Genomic DNA, 22,500 nt, shown 5'->3' with positions numbered 1-22,500 from the left:
CAAAATATATCATCAAACACAACTTCCAAAATGAGCTTCAGATGAGAATAAACAGGAACCTTTTGGTGGAACAATAGCATGCTGGGTAAGATAAAAGCCACAATTGTATTACGCGGTCCCACGTTTGTGGTGCGTGCTTAAGTGAGGAGGAAACATTCTCTCAACACTTAATCACCTCTTTTTTTTCCTTTATCTTTTCCTTTCAATCTTTCTCGGACCCTCCTCCTCCCACACTATCACTCCTCCACCAGGAAGGTCATTACCGCTAATTATCCTCCTCTCCGTCTAAACAAACACGGCTGATTGTGGGAATGTTCCCCGCTCAAAGCACCACTCCCAACTTCCTCCATTTATCTCTGTTCTCTCACCATCTGATGACAGCTTGGGGTTGAACTGGTGCGCTCGGGGTTGAACTGGCAGGTTCATACCATAGAGTCTAGGACGTCGTCATGGTGACGTCACCTGTTGGTTTGTGGACTGTAGTTTTGAAGCTTCCAGTTCAGAGTTTTGGCCATCGCCATCTGGTCTTTAAGCAACCAGCAAACAGGAAGTGACCATATTTGGATTGAGGATGAGTGACGCCTTATATGGCTTTGGTAGAGACCTGTCAATCACAGTAAGCCCGCCCTAATGCATCCTCTGCTTTATGGTCTATTTGACTCTAAATGGACCATAGTGTACTAAATGAACATCATGCTCTATAAAGAAGAATTGAAACTAGAGATTGAGACCATAAACTCATGTTTACAATGTTTACTGAGGGAATAAATCAAGAGTCATCTTCTATAGACTTCTAAACAATCTGACTTCTCTTTGCAACATTATAAATAATCATGTGCTCTGTTGCAAGTATACGAATGTGGATTAGCTGATAAAGTTGAGTTCCTTTTTTACACCACAGCACATTAGAAGATACGGGCACATTCAGCTCACATTCCTGCTGCAAAGGTTGGCTGTGTTTAAACGTGAATGTTTTACAGTATTATGCTCGGTCACGTCTCTCAGTCTACACATCAAACATGAAGTTCACCTTCTATACAGGCATTTCTGCATAGAGGTCATATGAGCAAACGTCAGCACTCATATGATGAAGCTGATGGGATTTACACCGGGAATCAGGACAAACCATCAGTAGGCTCAAGTAAACAATGACTAGCAGCCCCCCTCACCCATACCGGCTCCCTCTTATGCAAGTTCATGGTGATGAATGTGTATATTTACAGCCTTAGCAGTATGGTCGCTGGTCCCACCCAACGGGTTCCATTAATACATGTAACATCTTCTTTTTTTTCTTCTTTCAAATTCAAAAGTCAAACTCATTGTCAATCTGAGAAAAGATATATATGGCAGGGTAAAGCTGTGCCACTGAATATTCTTTTTAAGTGTGTCATTTTTAAAACTTAATTAGAGATAAAGTGGACACTACAGACTAGTTTAGCCTGGATGAGTCTTTTGGTTGGAGCACAGCAGCTCAGCTGAACATGACAAGCAAGCATAAGTAGAATGACACCGTTTATAATAAGTGAATAGATACTAAATAAATATCTGAACAAAGTATTGCCATCATAATCAAATCTCACTTTGACTGAGTGGTTTCAAGTGAACGTTGTCTTAGACTTTGATAGGAGAACAGAATGCAGATGAAGGACCAGCACACTAAATGAATGACCAAGTACAATAAGGAGTTTGAAGAGGTGAATGAACAACCGATACGCTTCTGCCTAACTTTAAATTCAGGTTTAAAGCTTTTATTCCTGCGTCCAGTAGATTTGATTTAAACAGCACAATACCACACATTTGCCTCAAGGAGCTTCACGCTGTCCACACTTTTAAGAGTCCTGTCATTAAACTGGTAAACTATGGGACACTGCGCTGTCAAAAGAAAACTATTCGAAAGACAAGAACAAATCAAACAAGTTGCCTTTGTTTGACTTGATATATTTGATTAAATGAAAGACGTGTGTTTATACTCAGCATAACAAATACAATATATATGGAAACCGTAGTACGAGTGTAAGTTCAAAGAATGCCCGAGGTCCCACAGCAGCGTGAACGCGGCATTAACTTGGTAGAAATTCTAAATATAACCAGAAAGCCATTGTGTGCTTCCAGCTGCATGCAGGACAACTGATGACGATGCGGTGAGCTGCGATGGAAACATGAGGCGTGTTCTACACAGATTCAACCAATAGATGCACATCAACTGTGTGTGTGTGTGTGTGTGTATTATGGGCTGTACCGCTCAGTCAACAAAGCCAACATATTTCACATATTACAAGGGTTAAACATTGACAGGAGGTCAATACCTCAACAGTACCTCATGTTGTTCCTCCCGTATAAAATGTGAAGGCGTCTTATTAGTATATATTTATTGACATTGCTCCACTGTTTGTTAAATGCATTTTGCTCTTCTGGTTTTCTTTCTGTGCCCCTTGGTAGAGTTGTAAATTTGTTAACTAATATAGTTTGGGGAAATAAACATCGGTGCAACAAGTGTTGAGATTTACTGTATGGAGCTCAACACTGATCGGAGTAGAAGCAAATTAATACAATTGAGTTTAAAGGCCATTTATAATTGTTCTAATTAAATTGACCAATCACGTTGTGTGGAACGGACATATTTAAAACTAATATTGTTCATCCACACGAAGGCTCTATAGTCCTAACCAAGACGGGAAACTTCATTAAAAAAGCCAGAGACATACAGTGTGTAACTCAAATTCACCCGGAACATCTGGCTGAAAAGGAAACTGGCATGCACATGGACGCAGTGTGAGCGACGTCCCGATTCATAGTTCTAGGGTTTAGTCACCGGGTTTGATTGATACATTCTTGTCATTCTCTTGCTGCTTAAGAATGCACAGAAGAATATAGTTGGCAGAGAGCGTAAACTTCAGTTTTTTAGTAATACAGAGACCCCAAACCACAATTTCTGGTTCTCCGTTACTCGGCACAAGAAAACTGCATTACTACGCTTCCATCAGAGATCATCATCTCTGTAGATGCAGTTTAACAAGCGAGTAAATAAACATGTGACCAATCAACACCTACTGAGGCTGCAGTCAGCAGAGCGGTAAAATAAAGGCCCACGTGAATTATGACTCCAATCGAAGGCTTTAATCCAGCTGGTAAACCTTGTTTACGTGCACACTTCCTAGTTGTTGCTCTGGTCACTAACTAAAAAGCAAAGAAAAACACAGCATGAACCCCACAGCAGGTCAAACTCACCCTCATGCCGAGGACCAGGAAGCCGATCTCCTCCATCAGCGGGTATTTCCTGATCTGCTGCTCCCGCTTCTCCTGCGAGGCGAACGGATCGTAGCTCCGCTGGCCCAGCTTCACGTCCATGATGCACGGCTTGACGAAGCGCCGGGTCACGTCCTCCAGCTTCAGGTACAGGTCTGAAAACATGGCTGGACTTAATGCTAGCTTGTTCATACCAGACATTTTATTTAAAAAAAACTAATAAATAGAAATCAATATTACTCATGACATGTTTCTGATGACTATGTGACTTATTTGACTATTGACTGTCATATTATATCTTAGAAGAAGAATTGAGAGAACAAATTAAATAATGAAAGTGTACCAATACCATCTTTCCGTAGAAAGAGTTTTACGTTATTTTTCACTTTCCGTGCATTCTACAAACGTCCAGCAATGTAAACAAGGTGACGTTTGGGAGAACAGCCTGCTGGGCTGGAGGTTGTTTTGGTGTTTCTATTCAATCTGGTTTTGGACACAATTCTGATTCCCCCTCCCCCATTTATCAGTGTTGATTTATTACTTACACACACACACACACACACACACACACACACTTACCATTGGGGCTGTCCGGAGAGGACCAGGTGCCGTAGTACTTGGGCAGATGGTTCTGGAGCTGCAGAAGGCATGGATCACAGCAGTCCTCTGCATACACCTAGCATACACACACAAACACACACATTACCACAACCATACTATACAGTACCTATGTGGATACTGCATATTTAGTGTAGAAGTAAAAAAAAAAATACAAAAAATATCCATCACACTGGTGATATATAGTGAATCATTTTTAAATCTAACTTTCAGAAAGAATGTCATAGTATGAGGAACACACTGCCACATGCATAAAATCAGAGTAAGAAAAGACATATTTGTATGGAATCTGAACAGAGTAATTTCACTTGTTATTATCTCATTTGTCCCAACAGCCCAGCACAAGTCTGAGAAGACACGACGAGTCTGAGAGGACACGACTACTGTCAGAGGACACGACTACTCTCAGAGGACAAGACTACTCTCAGTGGACACGACTACTCTCAGAGGACACGACTACTCTCAGAGGACACGACTACTGTCAGAGGACACGACTACTCTCAGAGGACAAGACTACTCTCAGAGGACAAGACTACTCTCAGAGGACACGACTACTCTCAGAGGACACGACTACTCTCAGAGGACACGACTACTCTCAGAGGACAAGACTACTCTCAGAGGACAAGACTACTCTCAGAGGACACGACTACTCTCAGAGGACACGACTACTCTCAGTGGACACGACTACTCTCAGAGGACACGAAGACTCTCAGAGGACACGACTACTCTCAGAGGACACGACTACTCTCAGAGGACACGACTACTCTCAGTGGACACGGCTACTCTCAGAGGACACGACTACTCTCAGAGGACACAACAAGTCTGAGAGGACACGAAGACTCAGAGGACACGGCTACTCTGTTTTGTTAACAGGATGAACGTACAGAACAACGCATCACAACCGGACCGTTGTGTGAACCGTGTCCCGTGACATAGTTAGTAGACTTGCAGCCCCGTGCACGGCTGGGATTAGTTCAGAGACAGGCCGACATGATGCCGTGACTCACTCCTGTTTCTATGAGAGTTGCTGAGGCTGACAGTGCTGCTAAGCTCCAGAGCAAACATTGGAGCTTTGAAGGCAAATTAGTAGTTTGTGATTTTGGGCTATACTAAATAAACTCAATTGAACACACCCACACCCACACCACACACAAAATGCCTGATCTCTATGTTGATAATGAAGCATTTACATTTCTCCATGCATCCAGTTTGTATTGAAAGTGAGCATGAGAGTCCCAAACAATGCAAACATGTGTCAGGCTCTAAATACAGCGTCTATTTCACTACTGCATTATGGGTAGTGGTGTAAGACTGAGGTACGTTACCATTCCATATATTGCTGCATTGCCATATTGTTAGCAAGGCGATATGATGAGGTTTTGATAAATCTATCTTTCAGAACACAAGTCAAAGTAAAAAAAAAAAAAAACTTTTGAATGCAATCATAGAGACTTTTGCAAAATTAATTTTTACAACTTTAGATGTTGAACTCTTTATTCAATATAAATAATAAAGCTAGTCAATATGTATAAGAAAATAATAGGAATGAGTGCATCTCTGTTACCATGCTGTAAAACTGCATCTCTCGAGGACCTCTGGGTGGAGGCTGAAGCTGCTTCAGGACCGTTCCATCCGGATGCTGCAAGATGCCTGCAACCAATACAAAGATGGCCGTAAAAACTCAAGCAGTGAAGAACAGGAAGCAAACAGCCGAAGAGATGGACCATTTGTTTTCAGCCCTTGCACTAAAGCACAGCAGAAACACATCGCTGTGTTGAAGGTTCAATGGCGACTCATGAAACTGACATTTATCAAACACGCAAACCCAGACAGCCGCGATAAAACATGAGCACAGAGAGAGGAAGATGGAGACGAAGAGCAGGAACAGAAGTATTTCTGAAGAGTGAAACGTCTCAGAACCCCTGACTGAACAGAACTTTTACATTACATTTAGCTGGCGCTTTTATTCAAAGCGACTTACAATCATACACGTAGAACAGCTACGTGGAGCAATTAGGGGTTAAGTGTCTTGCTCAAGGACACATCGACTAGGGCTAGCAGAGCCGGGGATCGAACCTCTGATTGAAAGACATTCAACATTTGGAGCTCCAGAGGTGCCACGGCCTGCGTGGAGTTACCAGTTACACCAGAAGAGCAGGCCGACGCCAACGCCAACGCCAGGAGGAACGTCTCAACTGACGGAAACATTAATGAGGTGGTTGATCATACGGCAAACTAAACAAACCCTGCACAGAGTTACCGGGGTGAGGACGTCAGGTTGCCAACAAAGTTGGGCAGAATCAACTTTTGTGCACGATTGCTCTGCAAATAACTTGTCCAGTCACAATCAAACCACTTTGAGGTGTAATAAAATGTAATCACGTGTATGGCAATAATAGTGAACACATTAAATGACTTCCACACCGTCAGTATGAAGTCATGGAAACACAATGCTACACTGCTCTATTGTGGGCACTGTAAACAAAAAAAGATATAGCATGTCTGCAAATGTGACTTAGATCAAGCCATTAGCCAACCATTAAATGAAGACTGTTCTTTAAATGACAATGACTGAAGAAATTAGTTCATTTATTCTTCACCGTTTTATGTAAAATTAAATTAGTTTGGTTACAGAGTTCCCCTGAAGTTACCACTACATGTGTCTGCCTACTTCCAGTATGGAGAGAAAGACGCAGTTAGAAAGAGAGTGTCCTGTTACATCATCGCAGGCTGACCACAACTGATTACAGCTGGAGGATTAGTCTGCTCCTCTGTCTCCAGATTCTTCAAAGAACACACAGAGGTGTACACGCACACTCAGTGTCACGTGATTATATAATATAATATATATTATGATGAAAAAATATATATATCTTTTTTTTTCATCATAATATATATATATATATATATATATATATATATATATATATATATATATATTGAGATATATGAGAAAGGATTGGCATTGATTCTACCACATAATCACAGTGTCCAACCGTTCTTTGTGAATTCTTTAGTCATGGAATACAGAACTGTCTTTTAGACAATTGCACCTTCATGTGGGTGAAAGGGTTCTAAAGACCTGTCCTTCAACATGAAGAATCAACACGGAGCAGCTGACAGGTGAGGACTACTGAGTCACACAGTCAGACTTTCACCTTTGCCTCTCTGTCTTGCATCAGAGCCTGTAACTTCATTATGATCTAACTACCCCCCCCCCCCACCACACACACACACACACACACACACACACACACACACACACACACACACACACACACACACACACACACACACACACACACACACACACACACACACACACACACACACACACACACACACACACACACACACACACACACACACACACACACACACACACACACACACACACACACACACACACACACACACACACACACACACACACACACACACACACACACACACACACACACACACACACACACACACACACACACACACACACACACACACACACACACACACACACACAGAGCTAAAAAAAAGATTTGCATGTAAAGTTCCATGTTTCCCGACAGTGCTGACACAACCTCTCGGCCCTTTTCACGCTTATTTGTTTTTTTTATTGGAAACTGACAGAATTCATGGGAATATATGAAAGCACCTGCTCAGACGCTCAGCCCGCCGTGGCACAGGACTGCCCATCACCAGTACGCATTCAAACACGGACCTATGGACCTGGGGGAAACAGAGCCTGGGGGGTGGTGGGAGGAGTAAGCAGGATCATTTTCATTCAGCAAGAGTACATGCTGAACAGGATTCCAGTGCTTGTTCTGCAACTGTCCTGGAGACTTAAGGAAACTGCTGGCTTGGTCTCAATGCAGCGTCTCTCCCCCGCCTGTTAGTTTGGACCTACGTGGGCCTCTTTATGTTAATGATTGTTCACTACTGAGCCCAAAGCGGGATGAAGAGCAGACCATTCCACATTACGGTTAAATATACTGCATCTCCGACGGCCTCTTTCTCAGAAATATTATAGTACAGACACCAATGACAACTCTTTCAGAAATGGGAAACCACTATTTGACGCAATAAAAAATAAAGACTGCAAACAGCCAAATGTGCCCCTCAAACTAAATTCAGTTTCCAAAATTGTTGTTATTGGTGATATTCAAATATCTTTGTTACGGTCAGAAAAGGAACCAGACGACTTTGCACATGCGTTGGTGCGTTTACTGGCGTGCACACAGGACTCAGTTTAATGGTGAAGCAAATTAAGCTGTTTGACTTCTGGGTGTAAACTTTGATCAGCGCGCCAACGTCTCAAACAAATGTGGAAAGTGAGTCGACTGAACCAGAGGAAACTGATGGCACAAGAAAAGGGACATTGGTCTTGGGAGGCAAAGCATCCCTCTGTCTTTGAGCAGTGTGCACGCCATACACAGGACATGTATACGGTCACATTTTCATTACTGCATAATGTCTTCATTAACTCAAAGTATAAACGGCCAGCATCATATTTCAGTGACAGCAAACACATGTTGATGCTTTTAAACTTGTTAGTGTTGATCCTGTCACTTATCATTTGGAATATTTGGGGCAGTGACGGGCAAATAAATGGTATGCAATATACGTTTACTAGCAATCATTACTTGAATTTATCTTTTGACCGTTAAGTTTACAATACGTCACAGTACTGTCCCAGAGGCCAGCTCATTCTGAATAAATGAACATGACAAATAAGTTTAGTTGTTGCATTATTTGATATAGGCTAATAAACAGAACAAAAAGAGGAAAGTAAAAACTGACTAGAGGGCAAAAAGATTTCTGACCCCCAGCAAGTATTATTACCAAAAACAACACATCTTTACACTGGAGAAGCTGGAACCAGGACATTTGACCTACTTATAATCAATTCAATTCAATTAATAATTAGTGTCCATTCATTTTCTCTCAATCTATTGATACAACTGTGGCTGATATTAAGAAGAAGAAGAAGAACTGAGAGCGGTGGAGCGAAACAATCGTGAGCTGTTTGGATCCAAGTGACTGTGCTGTTGCAGAGTTCCAGGGGAAGTTCCACAAAGTGAGGTGCACACATTTTACATTTGGGGCATATGAGAGTTGAGGTGAAAGATGATTTAAAAAAAAAAAAAAAAAATCACAAATGGTATTGCAGAGATGGTGGACGGATCGGTGCCACCATCAACAAGACACATTCTGATGACATATCGAAATGTCTGTGAATCACATTAAGGATTAATCAATTTATCACTTGAGCTCGAGAAAGAGTGATACATTATGGCATTTTACTTCTATCCACAGAGGCAAATCATGCAGCGCTTGACTGAACCCAGTTGATTCATCGCCCCTGGTGTCACGAGGAGCTCATGAAGGTAGAACTGATTATCAGCATTACTAGTTTAGACCGAATCTGGAGCTCACACATCAAACTTCTGCTTACAATCCTAGTAAGACCGTGATTCAACACAGGGAATGTGAACTTAACAGCTCATATTAAACAGGAACCCTTACAGCACAAAAAAGAAAAGAACTTGTGGACAGACAGGTTTGTCCTGGCCGACTGCAGGTCACGGGGCCCCACAGTGAGAATGTATGTCTCCCTAGGAGGCTACTGACTGGTCTGTCTTAGAGCTACTGGAACCACCAGCGGCTGTAACACCCACAGTCAGCTCCACACCTTGTCTGATAACACACACACACACAATGGAGGCTTTAATGCGGCCAGCTGTCCAATGGACGTGAGTGACGTGTGTTCCAGTGAAGACTGGAGGGAGAACGGGGACATCATGTTCACAAATCCACACATGATCTCAGATCAGATTAAGAGCAGGAAACAATGTGTGGAATAGTACAGTACAGTCATGTACAGTACAGACAGAGTGAGAACAATATCTAATTCATTCCCACAGGTGAAGGACTCCTAACTCATAACTGTGCATGCATGGGAAAATATTTAAAAGCATCAAGCCAAACGTGTATATCATAAAATCTCCTAATGTACTGTTCTTGCTGACAGCACTCACACCAGGTAGAGGCAAGGAATGTTACCACAACAATCATCTTTCACCTGCCGACACCTTTGGTGAAAACTGTTGGTAGGTTATTCGTCGGCCGAATTTCTCAGTAGCATGTAGCAACGCTACATTCAGTTGACAGGTCTTCATAAAAATACATTTCAAAAAGTTCTGACCCCAGGGAAGTAACTCACCCACTGTATCCACTCCGTACTTGTGACCCGCCACCTGATGTGACAGCGGGACGCAGCCGTTCAGGTGAGCCGGGCTTTGTGGCCCCAGTGGCCGCTGACCGCACGTCTCTTTCGCCGGGTGCCCGGCGGAGAGCCGCGGGGAGAGGCTGACCCCGACGGCGCCTGAACCGGGGGTCAGTTCCAGTCTTCCGAGAGCGAGCGAGGATTCCATCATCACTTGACGCTGAGTTGTTGACATTTGCAACAAAATATCATATATTTTGTTGCTATATATTATATAATTGTTTTATGTGTGGGGGCAAAGTCTTTGTCCAAGAAAAAATTCAAAATAAAAAAAGTCAACGATGTGACTATCGATTCACATGCTGTTATTACGTAAGCACAAAACACAGCCCCGCGCACGGATTGTTAGGGCGTGAGGTTGAGAAGCCCTCATGGAAATGGTCCAGTCCAGACGAAACCAGCACAGCAGCTCCGCTCGTGTTCACCGCCTTCGACCGCCGACAACCAGCACGCTGACGGACGGAGACACTGTCGTAATCTCCGCTGTGACCGCTGGTGAAACCGGGCTCCAGAAGCAGCGCTAATTCAATGATTTTCATATCTTAAAACAGAAGCATAAATACAACCTGGCCACATCCCACTTCCTACCAGTGTCAAAATAGCAGGAGCGAGCACGACTTCCGCTCGCAGCTTCCAAAATAAAACGAATGGCGACGCACGTACCACGGTAAACATTAAGGTGGAGGTCTCTGTCGCTATTCAAACACGCGCTGTCGTTTTATCTACGCGTTACGTCCCGGTCTAATCCCAAACATCGTTATTTAATGTAAATAACAAATACGTTAGGCACCTTTATTACGAAGGCAACGTCACCCAACGTCCGGTCTTATCTCGATCAAGTGCGGCTAGCCTGACGCAGCTCCACTTCCTCGCTCTAGAGATGTAAATACTGTTGTCTCTCAGAAATGGTGATGTTACGACACACTCGAGAGTGATATCCAGTTTCAGGCAGTAAACAGGAACGCGGGCAGGACAAACGGAGGCAATACAATTGCATAAAGAGGATATTCAGTTCTGGTTTTGATTGCTAAGTCATCGATACTGTCCATTAGGCTGCTTAGCAAGCCCCTCCTCGCGTCACAACTCGGCGAACCAGAGGGACATCACACTTGCTGTACAGCCGCCTTCAGGGCGAAGGGCTATCCGCTGAAGATGAGCACAAACACGATGCATAGTCGTACTCAAATCCATGATATTAAAAGTTACCGACAGACTGCTCCCCAGCTGTAGATATCCAGGTCGGTGTAGGCGGCTACCTTACTACGTATCAAATCGCCCAAAGCCTCCCACACGTTTGCGACACTTTCCGTTACTGTCGCAAAACACAAGATACCTTCACTGCGACCACAGCAGTAACAGCTTTGATTTATTTGCGCTTGCCATGTATTGCAGTGCGTGCATGCATGCGTGAAAGAGATGTTTGTATTTATTCATTTATTTTGTGTGCATCGTTCCCTCTAACCGGTGACACATAGGCTGTCTTTATCACCTGTAACCTGGGAGTTCCAGGAGATGATTACATTTTGTGTATGGGCTACTATAACCTATACCAATATAATATATTTTGTATATTGTTTAGGTGTGAGCGTATGACTTTTATGAAGGATATTAGCCGTAGTTTGTTGGGCAGGTATGAGGGCTGTATACGCGCGCGTGTGTGTGTGTATGTGTGCGCGCGCGCGTGCACGGGTACATTGCTTGTGGGTACTGGAACATTGACACCAGATAAAGGAATCGGTGGTGATGTGGGACGGGAACGTCCACATGTCAGATGAGATGCGAAGATGTGTAAACTGCTGAACTGAACGTGACATTTAACATGAACATACCAAGATGCGGTGAAACCTTCAGTGTGTTTTTAATTCATAATTATTATTATTTAAAAACTATTCTGTTACATTACAGTGGGTCTGTGCATCATATCCGTGATTGCTGATGAAAAAGTATGTTTTATTGAAGCGCTGAAATGATTAAAAGACCCATAACGGAACGCATGTGAAATACATTATCTGAGGGGAAATTACCCCCCCTGAGAAATGATCCATCATAGGAGACTTCCAGACGGGTCCATGTCTCTAATTGCAATGACAATTACACTTATCTGTCATAAAGTTCACAATATCGCTCTTATTGGCCTAAAGTCCCATAAACACAAATGCCGGGATCAGTAAACAGATGGCAGCTCTGTTTACAGTGGAATGAAGCGCCGTCCAGTCCGTTCTCTTGCTCATAACAACATAATGATGCTGTTTATGCTCGAGGCACATCTTCCTGACATAATGTATAAAAGGTGGAATTACTCTCTTTGGCACGGGATTTGTGTCTGTATTATATCATTTGAAAGAGGCTCAGATCTGAATATGCTATGTTCTTCATATTAACTTGACTAACGTCAGTAATTAATTCCTGCGTTCAGTCCGCCAACCTTTAGGGCGAACAGCTGGAGGTGGAGCCAAAGAACTAAGAAGTTGATGTGTGAAAAACGACATTACATTACATTACATTACATGTCATTTAGCTGACGCTTTTATCCAAAGCGACATGTAATTGTATGTACATCTAATATACTATATGCAATTTTTTTGTTGTTGCAAATTTCTGTAGAATGTGTCTGCTCCTGAACGCCTCTTTTGGTCGTGGATGCAGCTTGTGATGATTAAGTTGCAATGTCAACCACAAACCAGAAAGCTGTGATCACAAATGATCAAAGGACTGCTAGAGTTGCAAGAAAAGACTCAATGTCCTTGTATGTTTACACATACTTTTTACAAACATATTGACCATGTGGAAGCTGAAAGGGAACACTTGGAAGTACTTGTACTTTACGGAGTAATACCTCTGAACTTAGAGTGTAATCGGTGTAAGTCGCACTGATACATGCATGTATTGTAAGATGTGAGGTTAACGGGAATAATAATAATAATAATAACAATAATAATAATAATAATGGAAAGTCAGAATTGATTTGTGTATACCAGACTTGGCGTGGTTTTTGCAATAGGTCTGCTCAGTTTTGGATGCAAGTGTAAATAGTTTGAAGTTAGTTAACCATAACCAAAACGACTTCACCATACACACACTCATCATAAGGTGTTTGATATCGAACATGAATGGTTATAAAGACATTAGGTTTATACTAGAGTTGAGTCGCCTCACAGTCGAAGGGGATTTCCAGCTCTCGTCTGTATTTCGTCGCTTGACTCATATTCTCCTCGTCTGGTCGTTTCCCAAGAACTCTACCGCCCTTCCAGAGTGCTCCACACCCTCCTGACCTGCAGTAAAACCCTGTTCCTCATCACGTGACCCGGCGCACCTGTTCCCTCCTCCCACATCAGCCTTGCAGTGGAAACAGTATATTGGCCCGTTTCCACCTGTTCCCTGTCAGGTCATTTGTGTTCCACTTGCGTGGTTCGGGCTCGACTCTTCTCACTTTGGCACCAGGACTGTTTCTCTATTGTTGCTCTCCACGCTGAATATACACCCTGAGACGTCTTTCCCAGAGTCAATTGTTACAATTTGGAATCTGTTGTTATTGAAAGTAGCTTGCCCGTTTTTTGACTGACTAAAGACTAACTTTGGATATCTGCTTATTGTCTGGGTCGTGCTTCCGGGTCCAAACATGCCATTACTGACTCATTGCTATGTTGATGTTCTCCTCATGTCTGTCCTCAGATCAAATTATTTGTATGTGATTGCTGATCTGTGTAGGGTGGAAGGATGGATACTTGTGATCATAGAAAGTGATCATATCCAAAAACTATTGTTTGAGATTAGAGACTTGCGGATACTATCATCCCATGTAGAAGTGGAGAGAAACCTTTTTCGGCGATTCTAAATACCATCAACTTTGATTGACTCGTGTTTTTGTTTCAGGCATCCTGGAAAACGAGTCTAATTTTTATAAACAGCGCCACCTCTTGGAAAACCAGCAACATTGCACTTTCAAATTACTTGAAACTTCAGGTGTTTTTGCAACTCATGCATACTTTGAAAAAGAGAGAGAAAAGAATGGCCCTTTTAATGCTGCATTCAAGTTATTTGGGGAAAGTAGTACAATACAAAGAAGAAGCTTAGATTTCAGCTCCTGTGTTCCATCCATGTCATGTTTCATCTGTAAACATGCATCACATCAGGATGTAATAGTCGGCAATTGGGAAAACGATATCGCCAACACCAGTTCCCTTGGAGTAGGCATATTAACATGTGGAGTTATAATACATGAGATAATATATAGGCTAATGGATAATTCCTGAATATGTATGATGTGTTTAAAATCAACACTGACAATTTATTCAATTTAGAAAGTATTTTTAAAAGCAAAACTTATTTTTTCTTTCTGATTACTTATTACAGAAGCGTCTAACATTGACATGTCATAATTCGGAACCAAAGTATACAGAAACCTCCACGGCGCTTCAAAGAATCCGAAACTGAGCACATAAGGATTAATATCAACGCAAATCACTCCAAAGGATGTAGGCGGTGACTCCAAATCAAAGAAATCCACGACTACGTTTCCCATGATCCACTTCGGGAGAGCGACCGTAAACAGGAGGAAGCGGAAACAAAAGAGGTTTCACAAAAACACAAACACATCGCGGACTGTAGAAGTACTCAGGGAACAACCGTCAGCAATAATATTGCAGTTCCAGTGAGGAGCGAGTGGACGTGAGCTGAGGAGCAACCCGCCCCTTCACCATGGCGCTGAAGAGAATACAGAAGGTAACGTGAACTGTGACGAGCCACTTCTGGCTGCCCGCTAACTGCAGCTGGCCCACCAGAGGCTAACGTAATAATTAATTTTCACAATATGGCCTATTAGCAACGAGTACGACGCTATCCCTCCTTTAATGTGACTTGTGGCTAACTTTGTGACGTTGTTGGACACCATTTGTACGTTGACATCCCCGGAACAAAAACAGCGGCGAATGACAACTTCAAAGTTTGCTGCTAGCTCGCGAACAACCTAAGCTAGCGTGGTGACCGCCCGGGCTGCTTCCTTGGCAGCCTGGCGCCGTCTCTGCGGCGGTCGCTCCGCGTGGTCTCTCTAAGCAACCGGACAACAGCCCTGTCGTACTCGTACGTGTACTATTCCTCGTGGCGATAGACAAGTACTGCAGTGACCAGGAAAGTTACTCGTCAGCACATAATCCCGTTCTTCTCTAGTCGTTAGTCGTGCCTGTGTCACAGCCCTGCTAGGAACGTGGAGGCATACAGAAAGGCTGTCTGTGGCCAACATCATTGTGTAACTAGATCATACTTTTTGCCAACCACACCCGAACCATGATGCTGCTGATGGTTATGTTAATTAGGGCAAAACAAATTGAACTAACATTTTTTTATTTACAACTATAATACAGCCAGAGAGTAGCTAGCCATATTTGTATCTTGATTTGTAAATGCTTAGTATCAGCCTATTGACCACACACCTTGCTTTGTATTTTCATTGAGGAATACCATGAGATGTGGTGGAGAGCACCAGTAAAGCTACTTGACCTTGAGTTTTGTTGTATGGTGTTATCTGATGTCTTTCTTGGAAAAAACGTATGTGGCACACATGAAATGGAGTCTTTAGTGCTGTGCGGATAAATATAATCGGCATCAGGGATAAAGAGAGGGGTGTCACTGACAGAGACTCAAACTTCAATCTTTAACAGGATTACCAGCAGAACACATCCCATTGGTGCCCACAAAGTCTGATTCTATGTGATCCTAAGTTTTTACTGAAGCAAATCGGTGCATGTTTAGCCAAGTAACTGACTTGTGTCACATATTTCTGCTGCATTGAGCAGGAGCTGCATGACCTGCAGAGAGACCCTCCAGCACAGTGCTCCGCTGGACCAGTGGGCGATGACTGTGAGTATCATTAGACATGCATATTTCGTGTCAGAATTTCTCGTGCATCACATGAGTGTTCACCTACTGTTTTTCACACTAAATGTCTTTGAGCCGTGATGCGTTTAATCACAGAGGCACATACTGAAGTACATTTGAGCAACCTCTTAGCTTCGGAAAAAAGGGAATGAACTATATAGTCAGTGACTGCGAATCTTTGAACTCAAATAAATCCATTGTGTAAAAATACCTACAGAATGAACAGGAATTGCAATTCAAGTTTTTAAATGCAGCAACAACTTGGTCAAAACTTAAACGGGAATTACAATTTCCGTATATAGTTAATATAATTGAATAGATCGGCCCCATTGTCAATGATAGCCCATTCAGCTATTTGAGTCTGTATTGGCCTGATATCCGATATATCGGTGGTTCCCTAGATTAGTTACATTTTAAATAATCCAGGGGGAAGGCGGCTAGCCCGGAAGTCATCGACAACTTTGTCCCAGGCTCACTGACCTGCTGGACCAGCTATTGTAATTTTAATTTAACTTCAAAAAGAAGAAAGAAGGAAAAAAACTTGAAACAAATGCCGTAATATACAGTATACCCCAGTGAAAAATAGATACAGCCCGATCCTGGCAGACAGGATTTAAAATTCACTCGCCACTTGAACCGGACTCCGCAGGCTGACTCACTCCCCCAGAAACATCTGTAAATGCACAGTAGGACGCAGATTCTAGAGATTTTTGTTTTTTTAACATCTAAAAGCTAATAGAAAGTTAGAAAAAAACCCTCAGTCGGTTATATATGATCCGATCATTAATGCATACATGCTTATGATGGCTGATTAACATTTGACTGTGACTTGCACTGCTGATATTTTCCTCTGTCTCTCTCTTTCTCCCTGTATTGCTTTTAGTGTTTCATTGGCAGGCGACCATAATGGGTCCGGTGAGTATCACACCATCACTTAAGGCTTTCAGTCCTCTCAGACGGACTCAACTGGGATTGTGCTGCATTAATAAAGACCTCTTAGTAGCTATTGGGACCTGTTCACCATTGTTTGACACAGGCCTTTAAGACCACAATGGGGATGTTTTGACCATGTTTGCATTTCCTTTCAATAGTTTTGCCTGTGTTCCAGATAGGATATACTATAATCTGTACTATGTGTGCCAGGATACAATACTGTTGACCAGTTCACATGTTGGGTGCACAGTGAATGTAAACATGTAAGCCAACAAAACATCTTCAAGCCTCTCAAACAGATTCAGCTTTAGGGATCAAAGCTGCTGATGTTTATTATTTTTTAATTTTCTAATGGTGCTGTGTAATGGGTTAGCAAATTAGCTACATAACTGGCTTACCTGTCATTTGCCATGGTAACTACTGGGATCTCAGAACGTGGTAAAAAACACGAGTGGTCCTCAGTAGGTTAAGAACATATCTATTCACTGAATAAGCAAATATTATGATTAGTAATACCGTCAAAAACACTCAATTTGAATAGGTAACAAAGATTTGTCACTGAGATTGCTCAAAAAGTAGTGCTAGGATGTTGGATGTTACAGGTGATCAATGGAAATGCAGATCCCACTGTACTGATTGCACTAAAACAAGAACAAACTTTGTTTCACTCAGATGTTCTGCATATAGGGATGTGTTCTTTATACCATGACAGTCCTAAACTTTGAATAAAAATCACAACACATCTTGCTTACAGAATCAAATCGTAACCCACAGCCCCGGTCATCACTAGGGTTGCAAAGGGGCGGAAAGTTTCCGGTAAATTTCCGGAAAGTTTCCTCGGGAATTTTGAAAAAAAAAAAAATGTGCCTAAGTTTTTTTGCAAAAACATATAACAGGGAACTTAAATGTAGTTGAGAACAAGACTATGCAAGTCTAGCTCAGCTGGACCCTGAATGCAGCTGGTTGGGAACATTGTCTGCCAGAAACATAAACATAAAACGTTCTGTTGTTTTTGAACATCTTTGTCATCAGTGTTGTCTGAACGTTTCAGCCCTATGTCTGGCAAGTGTGAGAGCGCCGAGTGGCGTAGAGGCCAAGAGCGGTATTGCAGACAGAGATTTCAATTATATCTCGCAACATATTGAAAAGAATAACTGAACTAGTTCATTTTTTGGAGCTGTGAACTTAGTTCAACATTTTGAATTATGAACTGAACTAGTTCATTTTAAAATGTATGAACTGAACTAGTTCATGTAGAAAGTGAACTTTCCCAACACTGTTTGTCATTAGCATATTGATTACTTGGTAAACTGAAGCCATGTTCAATTTAATACCAAGTTTATTTGTATACAGTAGACTAACTTTGTACAGCAGTGAGGAGGACGTTGATGAGGTCCAGGAAGAAATCATTTAGACCTGAAAGGATTCAGGGAAAAACACCCCAAAAAATTGTGTTGGGGGGTGGTGATCATAGGGAATACACCTTTTTTATTCACCGTTCATGTTTTTGTTGTTTGATGAAAGAATAAAGTTTTTTAAAAGTTCTATTATAAATGTTTGCATGCATGTCTGCTTATGACAAGGTACATACAGTTAAATTACCCCAACATTTCCAGTTTATTCTCGTTAAATCCCGTATATTCCCGTGGAAATTTTCCATCTTTGAATATTCCCGGAATTTTGCAACCCTGGTCATCACACAGATTGTCTAAACCGCTTTATCTGGAAGTCCTTCTGTTTATGCTGTTTCCAACACTACTTATTGCCCATGTCGTGGCATAGTGGTCTTATTGTTTGTTGTTAGGTTGAGGGGGTTTAATTAACGAGCCTTATAGCTGCACCAGCTGGCCACAATATAAACCTGTTGTGTGCTGACTGTTATTTGGGACCTGTTGAAATGTTTTACTGTCTTTTTCTCAGGGGGACAGTCCTTACCAAGGAGGAGTTTTCTTTCTCACAATCCACTTCCCCACCGACTACCCATTCAAACCTCCAAAGGTAAGAGCTGGTTGGGTTACTCAACACTTCAGTGTCATACTTTATTGAGGTTGTTGTGCAGTCAGTTTCCTGACTGCACAACAACCTCAATAAAAAGAGAGAGAGAGAGAGACGGGCTATCGGATCACAAATGAAGAGCGCTTGTTATCCGATCAGTCAAACCATTTGCAGAAGTGGACTGGAATGTGTTTGATATCTTTTGATGTGTGTGTGAACGCTACTGGTCCTGAAGCAGGAATGCTACTGGTCCTGAAGCAGGAATGCTACTGGTCCTGAAGCAGGAATGCTACTGGTCCTGAAGCAGGAATGCTACTGGTCCTGGTGGCAGGTGACCTGAAATGTTTACATGCCACATCTAACATTCATCCTGTGTTTTCCAGAATAGTATTTAATTCCCTGTGTGCAGGTGTGTCTTCTCTGCTCATACAGGGTGTGTGTGTCATTGTTTTTTTTCACAGGTAGCATTTACAACTAAGATTTATCATCCAAATATCAACAGCAATGGGAGTATCTGTTTGGACATTCTACGGTCTCAGTGGTCTCCAGCACTTACGGTGTCTAAAGGTAACTACAGTCTCTTAGTCGCTGTCAGTGTGTCAACTGTAACAGCAACACTACTACACTTTGTCATTGTTGTCATCTTATGTCATTGTTTTAATCTTATCTGTATTTTACATTATTATTGACCTTATGGAGTGACCTTTTGAAGTGTACCTGTAATATTATGATTTCAAGACTATATGAAATTCTGTCAAATTAACCTAACCATGCTGACAGGGTGCACGGGACACAGAACCCAGCGCATTTTAAACATCCTTTCTCTACGTGTCGACTAATGTGATCTTTTAAATTCCTCTTCATTCCAGTTTTATTGTCCATATGTTCATTGCTTTGTGATCCAAACCCAGACGACCCTTTAGTTCCAGACATAGCACACATGTACAAGAACGACAAAGAAAAGTGAGTACACGCTCAGGTGGTGCTGTATTGTCCACTGACATCGATGTGTACCCCATGGTGTCGGTGGTTATCATCCACTCACTCCACTCTCGTCTTGCCTCTCCTCTCCTCTCCTCAGATACAACAAACAAGCAAAAGACTGGACCCAGAAGTATGCCATGTAAAGAAAAGAAAAAAAGATGAAGAAAAAACATGCTGAGAATCTTTCTTTTTCCTTCCTTTTTTGAAGTTCCAACACTGTAAATTATAGTAAGGAATCATTGAGTAATCGTGGGTAACTTCAATCAGACTGAACTGTCATTAACATAATTAATAATCTGAGAACATGACATTTACATTCTTTGTTTTTTGAAAGGAGAGCAGATGAGAAAAACTGCCTGTGGTCATTTCACAGAGGCCGTGACATTTAAAAGTTTGGCATCGTGTTCTTTTCATCAAAGACATTTTATTTCTCAAACAAGTTTATTTCAAGTTGCTTTCCAGCATTTTTGAAGTAAAACTAGTGGATTGTAGGACATAACGTATGCCGCTCAGTGGCGAGTGGCGAGCCTTTTGGTCAGAGGAGCTGAGTGCAGCGGGGCGGTGTACGTTTTAGACGAACCGCCCGGAGTCCCTGCTGCGCCCATCGGCATTCAGCAAGGAGCACACCGAACCGTGGAGTTGTGGGACGGGGAATGCCAAATATGTAAGCCCCTCATTCTGACACACGTCATGCCGTCGGTGGAGGAGTTCTTTTTTTTTTTTTTTGCATCTTGTAGCAGATGAAGTGAAATGAAACGATGTACTGTTGCAGTTACCCTGAAAATGGGAGCAATGACAAGTAACGTATTACTGTCTTCTTATTATTGTTATGAATTGTATAGTATTAAAATCCTCTGGGAGATTTCATTTAAATTAGAGTTATCACAATGTAAATCTGTCATTAAAATGATGTGCTCTTTCCCCCTGAGAATAGCAGTGATGGCTTTACACAGGCACAAAGATCATATTTTGAACCCAGTCAGGCCTGTACCTAAGGGGTGAAATGTGTCCTTCTGTTTGACCTCCAGTCTGTATATCTATCTTTGCTATTGAAATGGTAAAAATCTAAGTGTGTCTGTGTGTGTGTGTACAGAAGCCTGTGTGGCACCTTTTGTACTGAATTAAAGAATGGTACAGTTTTTATCACCGAGCTTAGTATTGATATGTGGAGGGCACCTTGTCTTATCTTTTTCTGTATATGTTTAGTCATATTGACATCAATATGGTCATATGGTGCTAATTACAGGCGTTACAGTAAGGGTTGGCCTTTGGTTGCCTTACAAAGTTGTTGTTCACACCAAACGCGTTGCGAATATTTGCAACACGTTTGGTTTGAACGCAGCATTAGTGGAGACCACTTTTTAACATAAAAAATATGGGCGCGCCCCAAAAGAAATACATTTGTTTTATTTGTTGCTTTTAGTGGATTTGAATATAACCATCATATTTAAATCCGGAAACAGCCGGCGCTGCACGTGCAGATGAGATTTGGGAACCGGTTAAAATGACACAGAAGATGTCATCAGGGATCAATTTCAATTCAGTTTGTTGTATGTAGCCCAATTTGCCTCAGAGGGCTTTACAACCTGTACACATACAACATTCCTGTCCCAGGACCTCACATTGGATCAGGAAAAACTCCCAAGAAATAGAAAAAACCTTTTCACAGGGAAAAAAGGGAGGAAACCTTCAGGAGAGCAACAGAGGAGGATCCCTCTCCCCGGATGGACAGATGCAATAGATGTCATGTGTACAGAATGAACAGCATTACAGAGTTACATAAACACATTACATGAATATGACAATGTATGAAAGGGCCTCCACAATCCATGTAACAGAAGGAGGTAGAGAGATGGGCGCATCAGCAGGGGCCATGGCAGGAGGCCGGCTCACCAGGCAGGAGGCATCAGACACCACCAGGTCCAATGGACCCTATGAGATGTGAAGTCACAAAGACTCCGAGAAGGAAGTAGAGTTAATAAGGTGCAATGGAGAGATGTACATTCATCCATAAGGAGAGAGAGAAGAGGAGATAGGTGCTCAGTGTATCCTAAAACATCCCCCATCAGCCTATAAGCCTATAGCAGCATATCAAGGGGCTGGACCAGGGCAAACCTGATTCAGCCCTAACTATAAGCACAGTAAGGGACTTGATAAAGAGTTGGACCGATAAGCAGAATTCATAATGGCGTCTGTAGCAGTGCATATACTCTAATGAAGCAGGCAGCTCGATGGCAGTACTCATTACAAAGCTGATGTATAACGGTGAAGTATCTGAATCACTCAAAATATATACATATTTTCAATTTCGGCAACCAAAAGCTGCCTCCAGATTCTCTCCACATGTGGAGTGTGGAGCTTTGTTAAACCCCAATGAATTCAAGAATATGCAACAGTTTAGCAGGTTATGAATCAGGGGCAACCATACGGCCCTAATGTCAATGTAAAGGTACTATAGAGGACACACTTCCTTACGGCTTTCTGATTTGTCAGTCAAGTGTTGACCTGGTGAATATTGTGTTTCCTTTTAGACCAATACATTTATGTATATAAAGCTTTCTGCACAA

The 22,500-nt window shown here is 42.1% G+C and overlaps 2 protein-coding genes across 2 annotated transcripts in view; one reads left to right on the top strand and one right to left on the bottom strand.

The window, feature by feature from the left end:
• ipmkb (inositol polyphosphate multikinase b) overlaps positions 1-11,423 on the bottom strand; it is a 14,844-nt gene extending 3,421 nt beyond the window's left edge. The window contains exons 1-4 of the mRNA XM_034559167.1: positions 10,085-11,423; positions 5,429-5,514; positions 3,826-3,922; positions 3,229-3,401 (exon numbers count right to left, since the gene is read on the bottom strand). Coding sequence (XP_034415058.1) covers positions 3,229-3,401; positions 3,826-3,922; positions 5,429-5,514; positions 10,085-10,322 — 594 coding nt within the window. The 5' untranslated portion in view covers positions 10,323-11,423. The remainder of the gene's footprint in view (positions 1-3,228; positions 3,402-3,825; positions 3,923-5,428; positions 5,515-10,084) is intronic.
• A 3,268-nt stretch (positions 11,424-14,691) lies between these two features.
• On the top strand, positions 14,692-21,083 carry ube2d1b (ubiquitin-conjugating enzyme E2D 1b). The gene is made up of 7 exons (XM_034559012.1): positions 14,692-14,869; positions 15,940-16,003; positions 16,905-16,936; positions 18,875-18,952; positions 19,411-19,516; positions 19,819-19,912; positions 20,031-21,083. Exons 1-7 carry the CDS (start codon positions 14,846-14,848, stop codon positions 20,074-20,076), a joined length of 444 nt encoding a protein of 147 aa, XP_034414903.1. The 5' UTR covers positions 14,692-14,845; the 3' UTR covers positions 20,077-21,083.
• Positions 21,084-22,500: the final 1,417 nt, after the last annotated feature.

Source organism: Cyclopterus lumpus, chromosome 19 (genome assembly GCF_009769545.1).
Source record: "Cyclopterus lumpus isolate fCycLum1 chromosome 19, fCycLum1.pri, whole genome shotgun sequence".
NCBI classification, from domain to species: Eukaryota; Metazoa; Chordata; class Actinopteri; order Perciformes; family Cyclopteridae; genus Cyclopterus; species Cyclopterus lumpus.
This window is presented reverse-complemented; position numbering and strand designations above follow the sequence as displayed.

Bases quoted from the DNA above. Each gene is read 5' to 3' on its own strand.
- ube2d1b (XM_034559012.1), top strand. From the start codon at position 14,846: ATGGCGCTGAAGAGAATACAGAAG. The intron at 14,870-15,939 runs GTAACGTGAACT...TGCATTGAGCAG, and splicing joins CGCTGAAGAGAATACAGAAG to GAGCTGCATGACCTGCAGAG. The intron at 19,517-19,818 runs GTAACTACAGTC...TCTTCATTCCAG, and splicing joins AGCACTTACGGTGTCTAAAG to TTTTATTGTCCATATGTTCA.